This window comes from Microcaecilia unicolor, chromosome 9, assembly GCF_901765095.1.
Source record: "Microcaecilia unicolor chromosome 9, aMicUni1.1, whole genome shotgun sequence".
In the NCBI taxonomy this organism is placed as follows: domain Eukaryota; kingdom Metazoa; phylum Chordata; class Amphibia; order Gymnophiona; family Siphonopidae; genus Microcaecilia; species Microcaecilia unicolor.
The window spans coordinates 112002260-112015839 of record NC_044039.1 but is presented as its reverse complement, the minus strand read 5'-3'; the positions used below and the strand labels follow the sequence as shown (position 1 = coordinate 112015839).

Here is a 13580-nt window from a genome sequence, read left to right as displayed (position 1 = left end):
GGGGTAAGTAGCATGGAATATAGCTATTGTCACAAAACGCGTAGCCACGTACCCATGGCCACTTAAAGGGTCTATCCCCAGCACAACTCAGATCTACCTGCACCTGTCACTTGTGGTCTACACTGGCACCCTCATCCCACTGACTGAGTCCCAACCGCCTCTGGGCAAGTCTCCTGTTCTCAAATTATCCCCAGTGATCCCACAGCTTCTAGGAAGCACTCACAGACCCAACACACAAACCTCCAGGGTTCTTAGTCAATCCAGACAAGCAGAGGCAATAAACTAAAAATGTTTGTTGTCATGAAAAAATTAGAACAATGAACAGAAAAGGTGCAATCAGCAAAAAGTAACAAGTAACTGAAATATGGATCAATTATAACATTTGTTTACAATCTAAATAGTACCTGGGGAGTTCAGGACATATAGCGCCTCACAAGTTATCAAATATAACTGTTCACAGGGCCTCAGCAAAGAGATCTTTCTCTCTCTTCTCCCTTGCTAAGACTGGAGAAAAAAGCCAGTACATTCTAGATGAATTGAGCTCCTGGGCCAATCAGAGCCCAGAACAACAAATTTTAAAAGTAGCTGGCCACATCACTGCAGGTTACCTCTTATCTTTGTTAACTAAGGGGCCCTTTTACTAAGCTGCGTAGGCACCTACGCATGCCCAATAAGCGCCAATTTGGAGTTACCACCTGACTACCATGTGGCCTGGGTGGTAATTTCATTTTTTACGTGCGTCCGAAAATAATTTTTATTTTCAGACGCATGGCGAAAACCGGGTAGTAATCAGCATTCTATGTGCGTAGACCATTACCGCCCAGTTACCGCATGAGACCTTACTGCTAAGTCAATGGCTGGCAGTAAGGTCTCAGACCCAAAATGGATGCGCGCCAATTTTCATTTTGTCGCACGTCCATTTTTGGCAAAAATGTTTAAAAGGTCTTTCTTACAGGTGCGCTGAAAAATGGATCTGTGCGCGGCCAAAACATGTGCCTACACTAGCGCAGGCCATTTTTCGGCGTGCTTTAGTAAAAAGACCCCTAAAGAAGGAATGGTCAGTTCTCTGTAACAGCTTTAAACATAAATATGCACCACCTGCTAGCCAAACTAGAGAAATACACTTTAAGAATTAATTAAGGCAGTTTTACAGGCTTAAAAACCTACTGTTTTGTCACAGCTATCTTTTGGGTATTCGTGACTTGAATTAGCCACTGTTGGAAATAGGATAATGGGTTTGATCGACCTTTGGTCTAGGCCAGTAAGGCAATTCTTATCCTACTTAGCTGAATTACATGGCCAGATTCCATAGACTCTTCTAGTGGATGGGCTGTTATTCTCTACATCTTCCTTCAATTTTCTCCAGTAAAGGGTCTGAACTTCTAGAAATTTCCACTCTCCTGCAGTGGAGGGACTGAGGGGGACTTTTACTAAAGATTAGCTCGAGTTATCTGCAGGAGGGCCCATAGGAATAAAAAGGGGCCCCACTGCAAATAACTTGAGCTAATCTTTAGTAACAGACCCCCTGAATTTCCAGATACCTCCTTCCATTCTCCTCCAATGAGAACACTGGACTTCCCAATACCTCCTATTCCCCTCCAGTGGAGACACTGGACTTCCCAATACCTCTTTCCATTTTCTTCCAAGAAAGGCTAAACTCGGCAACTTCCTTCAACATTTTGCAAATGAAGAAGAGGACATTTTTAGAACTATAATTTCAACTCAGTGGAGCATAAGAATGAGGCTATTACAATACATTTTCTTTCTAAACCACCTTTCTCAAAATGAGAGCGAGTTATGCCAAGAAGATCACCATCAGCAATATCATCTTTATGGCATGCTTTTCAATTTTAAAAATTGCTCAAGGTGAATTAACAATATAATAAAAACAATTGTTATAATGAATTTTATAGCGTAAACGGAGAAGCTGTAGAAGAGCTTCTGCTATAGATTGTTTTCCTTCTCTCAAATATACACAAAAGGTGAAAATTGTTGTAATGATTTCAGGTTGTGCTTGTAGATGAAGAATGGATTATATTAGCATATATCAAGTCCTAGATCACCAGTAGTGCAGTATACATATGTGTCATTATCATAATAACAGATGACTGCCAGGAACCTCGGATAGAGAAGAAAAATGACATGCATTTGTCCAAGCAAGTGTGCCTTCTTCACACTCCTACATCTCTCTCTGGTCTGATTTACATGTGCAGTGTTCACAGCATCTTGTACATCGAATCTGTTTCTGTAAATACCAAAGTAGCACGGCGGTTCAGGCTTATTACCTTGCAGCTGGTAACATGCCAAGTGGGTGATGTGGATGGACTTCTGGCTCATTTAAATTCCTGATGCTATTTTTGTTTGTTTGTTTTCTCGCTTTCATTTGAGTGAGTTTGAAGTACCGTGCAAATTGAACAACAGTAATATTCTACAACCATCCCTTCCAGCAGGCTGCAACTGACTGTGACACATAGTCCCCCAAATTCTGTATAGGTCGTCCAAAGTTAGATGGCCAATTTTGGGCATGCAGCACAGATACGTGCATAAAATAATTGACTAAATTGGTGGTAATCAATAATTGTCCTTAACAAGCACTAATTGGCACTAATTACTGGTTACGCAAATATCTGCTCTGCATCCCTATTCTATAACCTGCATGCCTAACACCAACCACTGTAAAACACAGCATCATACTACCTTGTAAATGTAATTGAATCAATGTAATCTCTAACAACTGTTAAATGTAAGCCACATTGAACCGAAACTCGTTTTTGGATAATTGTGAGATACAAGTATGAATAAGTAAATAAATAACACCAAAGGGGGTATGGCCAAGAAAGGGGCATGGGCAGGGCATGGATGTTCCCAGGATTTAGATGCAGAGTTATAGAATACTTTCATTTACGTACCTAGACAACAGTAGTTAGGCATGGCAATCAAAAGAATGGACATAAAACTTCCACAAAAAAATCAAAGAGAACAAAGAGGGTGGAAGAAAAATGTTCCAGGAGAATCAAATGAAAATGAAGTCCAAGCTTCTAAAAATTCCTACACTGGAGTCTATTTTAGACATACTCTGGATTTTATCATTAACAGTTTGAAGTCTGCTAGTTTTAATAGATTTGGTGACCCCTGAAGAAGGCTTTATGCTGAAAAACGGCCCGTGTAGGGTCAGGTTTCTTTACGTCTCTGAAGGGTCAAGACTTTATACTGTTGGAGAATAAAGAATTTTTAGAAGCTTGTACTTCATTTTCATTTGGCTCTCCTAGAACTAGAATATTTTTTTGTGCTTGTGGACTATTGAAAGTTAGGAATCCGTCTTGCCTTTTATTGCCTTCCTTCACTGGTATCAGATTTAAACAGATTTTGGAATCGTCCTTCTGTTTCCAGGCATCTCAATTTCAGATCTCTCTAACCCAGGTTTTGCATAGGTTTTGCAGTTATTTTTCTTGTAGGAAACAGTTGAAAACCTATTTAGTTAAACGATTAGTGTCTTACATTTTTTTTTCCTTAGTTCTTTTTTTGTTCTTTCTCTCTCTCTCTCTCTCTCTCTCTCTCTCTCTCTTTCTTAAACTGCTTTGAACCTCTGTTTAGAGGGAGTTAACAGTATACAAGAAAAATATCACATCACAACATTCTTCTTCCACCCTCTTTGTGCTCAGTAGTTAGGCGTGAGCAGTTAAACCAGCCTTTTGCAGACGTAAATTCTGACACCTAAAGTTAGGCGTGAAAATGACATAAGCTAGTATTCTATTACGAAAGTTATGCGCAGAACTGCCTTTATAAAATTCACGTTTAGTGCCCATCATCCTGTCACCTAACTTTCTGGGCCATTTACTGAAACTACCCCTCTGTCAGTGTACACACCAGAGTACCAAGGGATGCAATGGCAGCTACCTCCTTAGGAAACAGTGTGCCATTACTTTGCTTCTAATACAGCTTCTAGGGATCAGTTAAAGCAATCTTTTGTTGGGCCAGTTTATTTTAGTGATCCAGTGGCAGTGTGCTTTGCCACCACAGAGGAATCCGGGTTCAGCTCCTGGCTAAGGTCTTCCATTTCCTGAGTGGGGGCTCAGGGGACAGAGATCACTTGTAACCCCTGAAAGAAAGAGTCATACTCACTGTGCAATGGTGACACATATTGACTAGATTTAGGGCTTACTAGTTCCAACAGAACCAGAGGCCCAAATAAGCAGGAATAAACTGTCAGGTCAGAAAAGAGCTTTTTTTTTTCCCCACAGCTCTTTATATACTGTGATATATATACTTGTATGTACTAGGGATGGGAAGCCAGAAAATTTTCATTTTATTGTTTTTTTATTAATAGTGGGACCATGTGCGTCTCTGTCATGGGTTCCATGAGGATTGGGGCATGGTTTGGAGTTACCACAGACCATGCCATTTGGGTGCTCCAGGCACTTCAACCATGGTTAGATCATAACCAACTAACCTCATGTGGATGTGAATACTGGGGAAAGAAAGGTTTGATGGGATGGGGCTAAGGTCAATAATTGTTGTTTTGATGTATGGGAACGAGCTGGGGGACAGCATTGTTAAATTCATTGTTTGGAGCAACATTGTGAAGAATGAATAAAGCTGCAACAGGTTCAGCCACATATTTTGTTTGTATCCTTTGTGTTGTGTGATTGGGGAAGGGGGCAGGGTATGCGAATGCCTATGTTAAGGTATGATGATTTACACTAGCTCTATTTCTGGTGTAAGTACCCACTCCTAAATGTATATGTGTATATACCACCTATTATACTGCTTTCCTATAATCAAAAGTATGCACATAGTTTTATTTTTAGAATAAGCTCCTAATATGCATCCCAATATAGAATTATAGGACAGCACCAACGCGGACTTCCTTGATTCAGAGATCCCTCATTGTTCTTACAGGTTGTCTCTCTTCTTCTCCCACTGCAGGTGATTCACATAACTGGGCGGCTGCGGCTGAGAATGTCACTATCCCATGGGCGAACGGTCCCTAGCCAGATCATGGGGATGGTAATTGTCGCTCATGCTTTGCCACCTCCTACGATTAACGAAGTGAGGATCGACTGCCACATGTTTGTTACTCGTGTAAATATGGACCTCAATATCATTTACTGTGAAAATAGGTACAGTACTTTTTCTCTTTCTTTAAACAAAAAGGTTCAGATTGTGTGTTCTGCTTTCCTCTTCCTGTTACATTACTAACATGTGTAGCTGTGGCTACTAACGGAGACAAATTCCTGGCCAGGTTGTTGTTTAGTCTCATTTTCCAGGTCACTTTTGTTAGATTTATGTGGTATGATGGACCTGAAAATCCTCATGTCCTCTGAATATTTTGTGATCAGGGCCAGATTTACTTATAAGATAGGCAAGTGACAGCATAGGCTAGAGGTTTTCAACCCAGTCCTAGTTGAGGCACACCCATCCAATCAGGGTTTTCAGGCAATCCCTATTGGGATATCCTGAAGACCCCAAATGGCTAGATTTGTGTTGAAAATCTCTGGCATAGGCCCTCACATTACAAGGGACCTCATACTTCACTAGCATGGAAAACTATTAAACCTAAAATCTACTTCCTGAGTAATCAAGGGGGCCCTTGTACATGTTACGACTTAGATGACGTGAATGCCCCTAATTCTCTATAGCAGTGGTTCCCAAATCTGGTCCTGGAGGCACCCCAGCCAGTCAGCTTTTCAGGATATCCACAATGATTATTCATGAGAGAGATCTGCATGCAGTAGAGGCAGCGCATGCAAATCTTTCTCTTAAATATTCATTGTGGATATCCTGAAAAGCTGACTGCCTGGGGTGCACTTATGCACCAGAACAGAGGTGAAATGGCAGGTACATCCTTAAGTGCACTTAGGCACTATTCTGTAACTTGATGCTCAGGCGCTCTAGCGTGTAACTGCAAGGACGGCATTCAAATTGGAGGGACATGAGCAGGTCATGAGTGTTCTGACCATTGTCACACGCACTTTATAAAATATTGCGCACGGTACTGCTTCTAGTTTGAACATTTGTGCCTGCCATAGAGCAGGCATAATCATTTGTTCATAAATGTAGGTGTGTCATTGTTGACTTACACTAATATTCGGTAACAGATTTGGTGCACAACTTTGCTGTTTTAGAAAATTAGTGTAGCGCTCAGATTTGTGGCACCTGACTTTTAGTGCCCTTTATAGAATTGTTCCAGTAAAGCACAAACCCACCTTGCATGTGAAAATAGCTAGTCAGAAACTTCTTAGGTATAAGGGAGATGGAGGTGTTTCTTATATGTTTCCTATGACGTCATTTGCATTGCTAGCACTTCCCCTGCACAACTTCCTGAGAGAGATGACATTGCAGGCTGAAGGCTGTAAGAGAAGTATCTTCTCAAGCCAACAGATGGCATGTGGCAGTCATCCTCACCTCTTCCCTGCCATGCTCACATCCCAATGGATAAGAAAGCCAGTGTCTGAGGGGTGTTAACATTATCACTAAGCCCTGAGGCTGACTCAAGTCTCTACTGCTTTATCCATAGACTTGCAATGCAGCATGATCCTTCTGTCAGCTCGTAAATTGCTCCCCTTATTTTTTCTTTCACACACATGATATGCACTGGAGAATTTTAAAGAGAAAACCAGCTGTTAAGCCACATAATATTCCAGTCTGACTTGTACAAAAAGGAATGAGACCTCCCAATGGAGGTGATGGAGGCAAAAATAATCCTGAAAACGAAGGACTGAAGGTATTGTGGCTAAAGCAACAAGTAAAAAATATATAGGGACACACAGGGGCAGTGGAATGCCTTTGCACAAGTTTCACCCCCAAGCCCAGCATCTCCTCTTCCCTACCGTTCCAGAGGCCAGCATCACCCCCCCCCCCCCCCCCCCGGGTCTTTCCACCATAAAGTCCAGCATCCATTATTTCCACATCTTTCTTTCCTTCCTTCCACCTCTCCCTCCCCCATGATGTGTCCAGCTTCTTACTTCCCTTCCTCCAAGTAGTGATGCTACAATCAGCATTAGAGAAGACACATTACGACTGGTCGGCATGGGGCCTTGAACATAAGAATAGCCATACTGGGTCAGACCAATGGGCCATTTAGCCTAGTATCCTGTTTCCAACAGTAGCCAATCCAGGTCACAGGTACCTGGCAGAAACCCAAATAGTAACAACATTCCATGATACCAATTGCAGGGTACTCAGTGGCTTCCCCATGTCTATCTCAATGGCAGACTATGGACTTTTCCTCCAGAAACTTGTCCAAACCTTTTTTAAACCCAGATACGTTAACCGATGGTACCACATCCTCCGGCAACAAGTTCCAGAGATTAACTATTCATTGAGTGAACAAATATTTCCTCCTATTTGTTTTAAAAGTATTTCTATGTAATTTCATTGCGTGTCCTCTATTCTTTGTATTTTTTGAAAGAGTAAAATATTGATTCACATCTACTCGTTCTACACAACTCAGGATTTTGTAGACCTCAATCATTTCTCCCCTCAGCTGTCTCTTTTACATCCACGCATCCTGAAGGCCTCTCAGCTCTTCATTTCTCTGAACTTCCTGGCAGGCTTTGAACATGTGCAGATGCTCAAGGTCCTGCATCGCCCAGCTGTAATGTGGTTTTTGTAATGCTGAGTGTAGTATCTCTGCCCCAATAGAAGGAGGTAAGAATCTAAACACTTTGCAGTACAGGGAGGAAAGGAAAGTTTTGATGCTATTATGGTACCTGTGGCTCTCCTCAGGGACTCATATCAAATATAAAAAACCACAATAGTGGAGGAAGTGATGTCACCATTAGGAATGAACACTTAAAGCAAAGCTCCATCGGGGGGGGTGGGGGGAGAGACTCCCAGAAATATATCTCTAAACATGGCTTTGCCCTTTGGAAGTAGATGTCTGCCTGAAAACTGACTGGAGAAATTCAAATACACCAAGAACGGTAGTGCTTGACAGCACACAAACTCATCAGCGAGCATGCTAGAACGGCAGAAATTGGCAGTGTCGAAATCAGATTTGGAGGAGATGTACCTAGAAAGTGCAGTAAGCGATGGCGAAGTGTCCAGATGGAATGTTGCATGTTGGTTCCGGGAGCTGAAATCAGAAATGGCTGCAGTTAGGACAGAAATCCAAAATGAGATTTGGGAAGTTGGGCATTCCGTAAGGCATGTGGAGGAATGTGTGGATGCTTTAGACTGCGATCTCAAAACACTGCAGGGTAAATTTAAACAAGATCAGGCAGAAATCCAAGAGATTTGAGATGTGATAGAATATCTAGAGCAGTGGTTTTCACTATTTTTTAAAACTTGGACCTCTATGGATAGTTACTGCAGTTTGGTGGATCATCATTATTTTGTTGAACAGATTGGCTGAGTGTGGAATGAGAAGGTTATGTTCTACAGTGGTTTGAGGGTTTAAAAAAAAAAAAACAGACGATATAAAGTTATTAAAGGTGGACCTATGAAGAAAGACTAAGGAGGCTAGGGCTTTTCAGCTTGGAGAAGAGACGGCTGAGGGGAGACATGATAGAGGTATATAAAATATTGAGTGGAGTGGAACAAGGTGGATGTGAAGCATCTGTTCACACTTTCAAAAAATACTAGGACTAGGGGGCATGCGATGAAACTACAGTGTAGAAAATTTAAAACAAATCGGAGAAAATTGTTCTTCACCCAATGCATAATTAAACTCTGGAATTCATTGCCGGAGAACGTGGTGAAGACGGTTAGCTTAGCAGAGTTTAAAAAGGGGTTAGACGGTTTCCTAAAGGACAAGTCCATAAACCACTACTAAATGGACTTGGGAAAAATCCACAATTCCAGGAATAACATGTATAGAATGTTTGTACGTTTGGGAAGCTCGCCAGGTGCCCTTGGCTTGGATTGGCTGCTGTTGTGGACAGGATGCTGGGCTCGATGGAACCTTGGTCTTTTCCCAGTGTGGCATTACTTATGTATTTATGAGTTTCATCTCTTTTTTGGACTCCTCCATATGGATTTTCTCAAGGGTCCCCAATTTCTCCACTTTTGTATAACATTTACATGAGCTCATTGGGATCAATTCCTTTAGATTTGGGTGAGAAAAATCTACTCCTATGCAGATGATATTTTTCTGCTGCTTCCTGTTAGTACACACCTAACTAAATTGATTATAATCTTGACAACGGCAGTGGTCATTAGAATACGATCTTAAACTTAATACATGGAAAACTAAACCCCCTCTGTTTACTAAGCTGCGTAACAATGCCGACACAACCCACTCAAAGTGAATGGGCTATGTTGACATTAGCACACTGCAGCCGCTAATGCATCTTAGTAAGCAGGGGGATAAATTACTGTAGTTAAGTCTGAATTAGGAGTGTATTCCTGCATCAGTTAAAATGTTGGACGGCTCTTGTTTTAAAATACATAAAATTTCTAAAGTACTGGGGTGCTGTTAGATTCTCTTAAGTATGGATCCTCAGGTTAATGCTATGGTCAAAAAGATCTTTCTATAAGTTGAAACAATTACGTTTAATTCATTCTAATTTTTTTCAACAACATTTTAATATATTAGTTCAATCTTTTCTATCTCAGATGGATTACTGGAATTCCTTGTATTCTGGTGTTTCAGCGAAGCTTAAAACTTTGATTCAAAACACTGCTGCTAGGCTGATATTTAAGAAAGCAAGATTTGATCATGTCACCCCTTTGTTTATGAGTCTTCATTGGCTTCCTGTTGAGGCCCATATTTTACTTAAGCTCTGTTGTTTGGTTTTTAAAACTTTGAATGGTGATGCACCTGAGGGTTTTTCTTTTATGTTCCAAATTTTAGGTGGCAGAAATAGTAAATGTTTAATTTTGTCTTTTCTGTCAATGAAGGGAGTGACGTTTAAATATGCCCATGAAAGGTCTTTTGGTTATGGTGCAATTAGTATATGGAATTAGGGTTGCCAACTGAATCCAGATTTCCCCAACAGGGTTGATCCAGTGACAGTCCTGGGTTTCCCCATAGCATGCAGGTACTTGTAGATCTGACAGGGCAGAATCAAGATGGCCGCACATTCCTGACTGTGTGTTGCAGAGTTCTGCCTGCTGGCTTTATTCTTATGCCGCATACCAAAAGGAAGAGAGTGATTAATCCCACAACTTCCGTGGGTCATACCTCGACCCCCATGCAGCAAACAAGTGAATGATATGCGCTCGGGACCTCTCAGATGGTAAACAGTGTTGGTGAGCCTGCTGCCTTCTGAGGTGGCAGATCATCGAAGATCCTGAGCCTGGACTATTCTTCCCCCCCCCCCCCCCCCGTCTGCAAAACACCCCAATGCCCAGTGAGTGTGAGAGAAGGGGGCACCAGAATTGCAGGGTGCGGAAGTTGCTCATGGCGTTCTGTTGGAGGAGGCCCAACCTTCTACAGGGCTTGCCAGAGATCTCGGGGACCATCTACAAACTTTTGCCCCAGGAGAGGTGAATCTGGAAGGTGTTTAGCGAGTGTTATCTAAGTTGGAGACAACGATGACAAGAACTGCAGCTGAATAAAATTGATATAAAATTGATTTAATATCTACGAACATGGAGAATGTTAAAGAGGAGTTTACTGGATAGATTCAACAACTTAGGAAAGATTTATAGGTTAATCAAGAAGTGACTGTTGCTCTAGTTAAAGACAAGTTGGTGATACACAGGAAAATAGGGCAATTGGAAAATGTTAACAGGAGGTTAAATCTCTGTCTGTTAAGCTTTCCTAAACTGCATGGTATGGCTTCCTTGGATACATCTAAGAAATATTTGGTTGATATTTTGCAATATTTCTTGGACCATATTCCTCTTAAAAATAAGATTTTCTTTTTACCTGTTTCCTCTAACAAGATCGGAAGCAAGACCTCTCAAGATATGGTTCAAAGGGAAGAGCGGTTGGAGAATAATAATGGTGTGGATTTGAACAATCTAGCAGCTCCACTCTTGAGGTTCTGGAAGGATCTACCCTCCTTGTCATGTTTGTGCTTAAGCAGGATTTGTTTCATTTGTATGTTAGAAAATCTCAGGAACTGTTTTTTGGACAGAAAATCTGGATTTTTCTAGGTATTACAAAGACCACATAAGAAAGAAGGAAGGCTTTTCTAACATTAAAGCAAGAAGTTAGAGATTTAGGAGATTTTTTCTTTTATTGAGCTTGTAAATGTGTACTACGATATGTGGGAGTTAAGTAATGTTCTTTTTACTCCTGATCAGCAAAAGTCTTTTGTTGAGTTAAAGAAGTTATCTTTGCCTTCCACTTAAGTTTTTCAGTAATTTAGAAGATAATACTGAGAGTTTAACATGTTAATAGCTTTTCCTATAAATAACTGTATCTTTGTTACCTCCTTTGATTTTTGGTCTTCATCCCCACAATACTGTGGTCTAATTTAAGAGGAAATTGTTTTTCTTGTAATAATGATGGATATACTTCTAATTTTAGATGCTCTGTTTTTCTGTAGCAAGTCTATTCTTGTAAATATTTTATTTTGAAATTCATAAAGAATTTTTTAAAAAGAAAAGAAAACTCAGATCTTACAAAATCAAACCATAAAAAATTTAAAAATCTGAAAAGGCTATGTGTTGTTTTAAAGTCTGCATCAGGAATATAAATAGTTACAATTAATTCATAAATGCTAAATAAGTAATAGATAAATGAAGCAGGGTAAGAATTCTTTCTGATGAATTGTCCTTTATATGTTGTGGCTATCTCCAGTCCCCTGCTCCTTAGTTTCCTGGACTGTGATTGGGAATGAGGCTTACATCCTTTCTGGTCTCTTTCTGTGCAGGCAAAAATATTGGCATAATTCAAAAGATGCCTGGGTTAAGCATGAATGTGAGGTGAAGACTGAGTCGTTGAATGTCCAAGACACCACCAAAGCAGTGGCGTAAGAAGTGGGGCGGTCCGCCCCGGGTGCACACCGCTGGGGGGGTGTCGGCTCCGCTGGTTCCCTGCTCTCTCTGCCCCGGAACAGGTTACTTCCTGTTACGGGGCAGAGAGAGCAGGGAACCAGCGGAGCCGGCGCAGCTCCCAGCGACGTGCACTCAGGGCGGAGCGACCCTCCCACCTGTTCTCTTTCCTACGTCAGTGGTAAGAATGCACTCTGGGGGGGTGCGCACCAAGGGGGGGTGCGCCGTGCTATACCCAGGGGGGTGCGCAGCAGCGAACCGCCCCGGGTGTCAGCCGCCCTCGCTACGGCATTGCACCACAGGAAGACATTTAGATTGGTTGAGTGGATCTTAAGGTGCTTGTGTGCCTCTATGACAGACAGAATTAAGAATGCCTTGGCAGAAAGCTGCTGTTTTAATGATTAGATGGATTCTGAACCTGCTAATAGATAACTGTACACTATTTTGAATGGGTCAGCATGGGTCATGCATTTTATATTCCGTCTTTCTGTGGTACAACCAAAGCAGTTTATGTATTACATACAGGTATTGTATTTTCTCTGTCCATAGTCGCTCACAATCTAAGAGCCCCTTTTACAGTAGAAGGAGGCCTGCGGTATCATCTGCGTGTGTTTTTGATGCACCGAGGCCCCCTTTTACCTCAGTGGGTAAATGGCTGGGATTTCTTTTAAAGGAAACGGCCCTGCGCTAATCATAGGGATTGGCATGTGGCCATTTCCAAGGAGACCCCCTACTACCACGTATTTGGGTGACATTAAGAGCTACTGTGCTAACACTGTGGTAACCAAACAGTGCCCCAGTGCTACAAAAATGCAAAATTTTGTGTAACGCCGGAAATGGCACATGCTGGGGGTGGGAACTACTACCGGGCTCCTGTGGTAGTTCCAAATTGGCACATGGCAAGCCTTTTGTAAAAGAGCCCCTAAGTTCTGTACCTACGGTTAGTCTTGCATAGACTGGGTGAATAAGAACAGTTCAGAGGTAGTATTTCTTGCATATGCCTGGCACTGCTGGGCCGCACTGATCCTCAGGTGTTATTTCATGCTAAGTGGGAGGGTGTACTGCAGACCACATTCACCAGGGCAGAATGGATGAGGAATTACAAGTACTTGCTTAAGCCATCCTTAGCACAATCTGTGAGTGAAAATGGTTTTTAAATGTTCTATTGATGGTATTATACCCCTGATAGGTTACAAAAAATGTACTCTGGTTCTTCTGGGCACTGTTGGCGGGACTATGGCAGCAGAGGCATGTTTTATCATATTTGGTGGGAGTGTGCGAAAGTGAAGACTTATTGGGACACTGTAGGGAATCTGGTTGACCAAGTGCTCCAGCAGCCATACCCACATAGGGCAAAACATTGCCTTCTTCACTTTAGACCGGCGACATTTCCCGCCGGGCATCACAGATTGGCCACTCAATATTTTGTAGCGGCAAAAATAGTAATTGCATGTGCTTGGAAGCAACTGGAATTACCGGACTTACGAGTAGTAACACAGAAGGTTGACTACCTCTACAAGATGTCAAAGTTGATGGCCATGAGGAGAGGCTCCATGTTGGCTTTCACTAAAATATGGCAGTTATACGAACAGTTTAATGATCAGAGTCATTCACCACCGGGGTAGGGGGGAGGATGGGGGAAAGTTGGGGAAAGCTTGTGATAATTCTATATGATATTCTGTACAATGATT

The 13580-nt window shown here is 41.8% G+C and overlaps 1 protein-coding gene across 1 annotated transcript in view; it reads left to right on the top strand.

Annotated features, from left to right (window-relative positions):
* NPAS3 (neuronal PAS domain protein 3) overlaps positions 1-13580 on the top strand; it is a 1265871-nt gene that overhangs the window by 1176915 nt on the left and 75376 nt on the right. The window contains exon 8 of the mRNA XM_030213689.1: positions 4927-5120. Within this exon, the coding sequence (XP_030069549.1) occupies positions 4927-5120 (194 nt within the window). The remainder of the gene's footprint in view (positions 1-4926; positions 5121-13580) is intronic.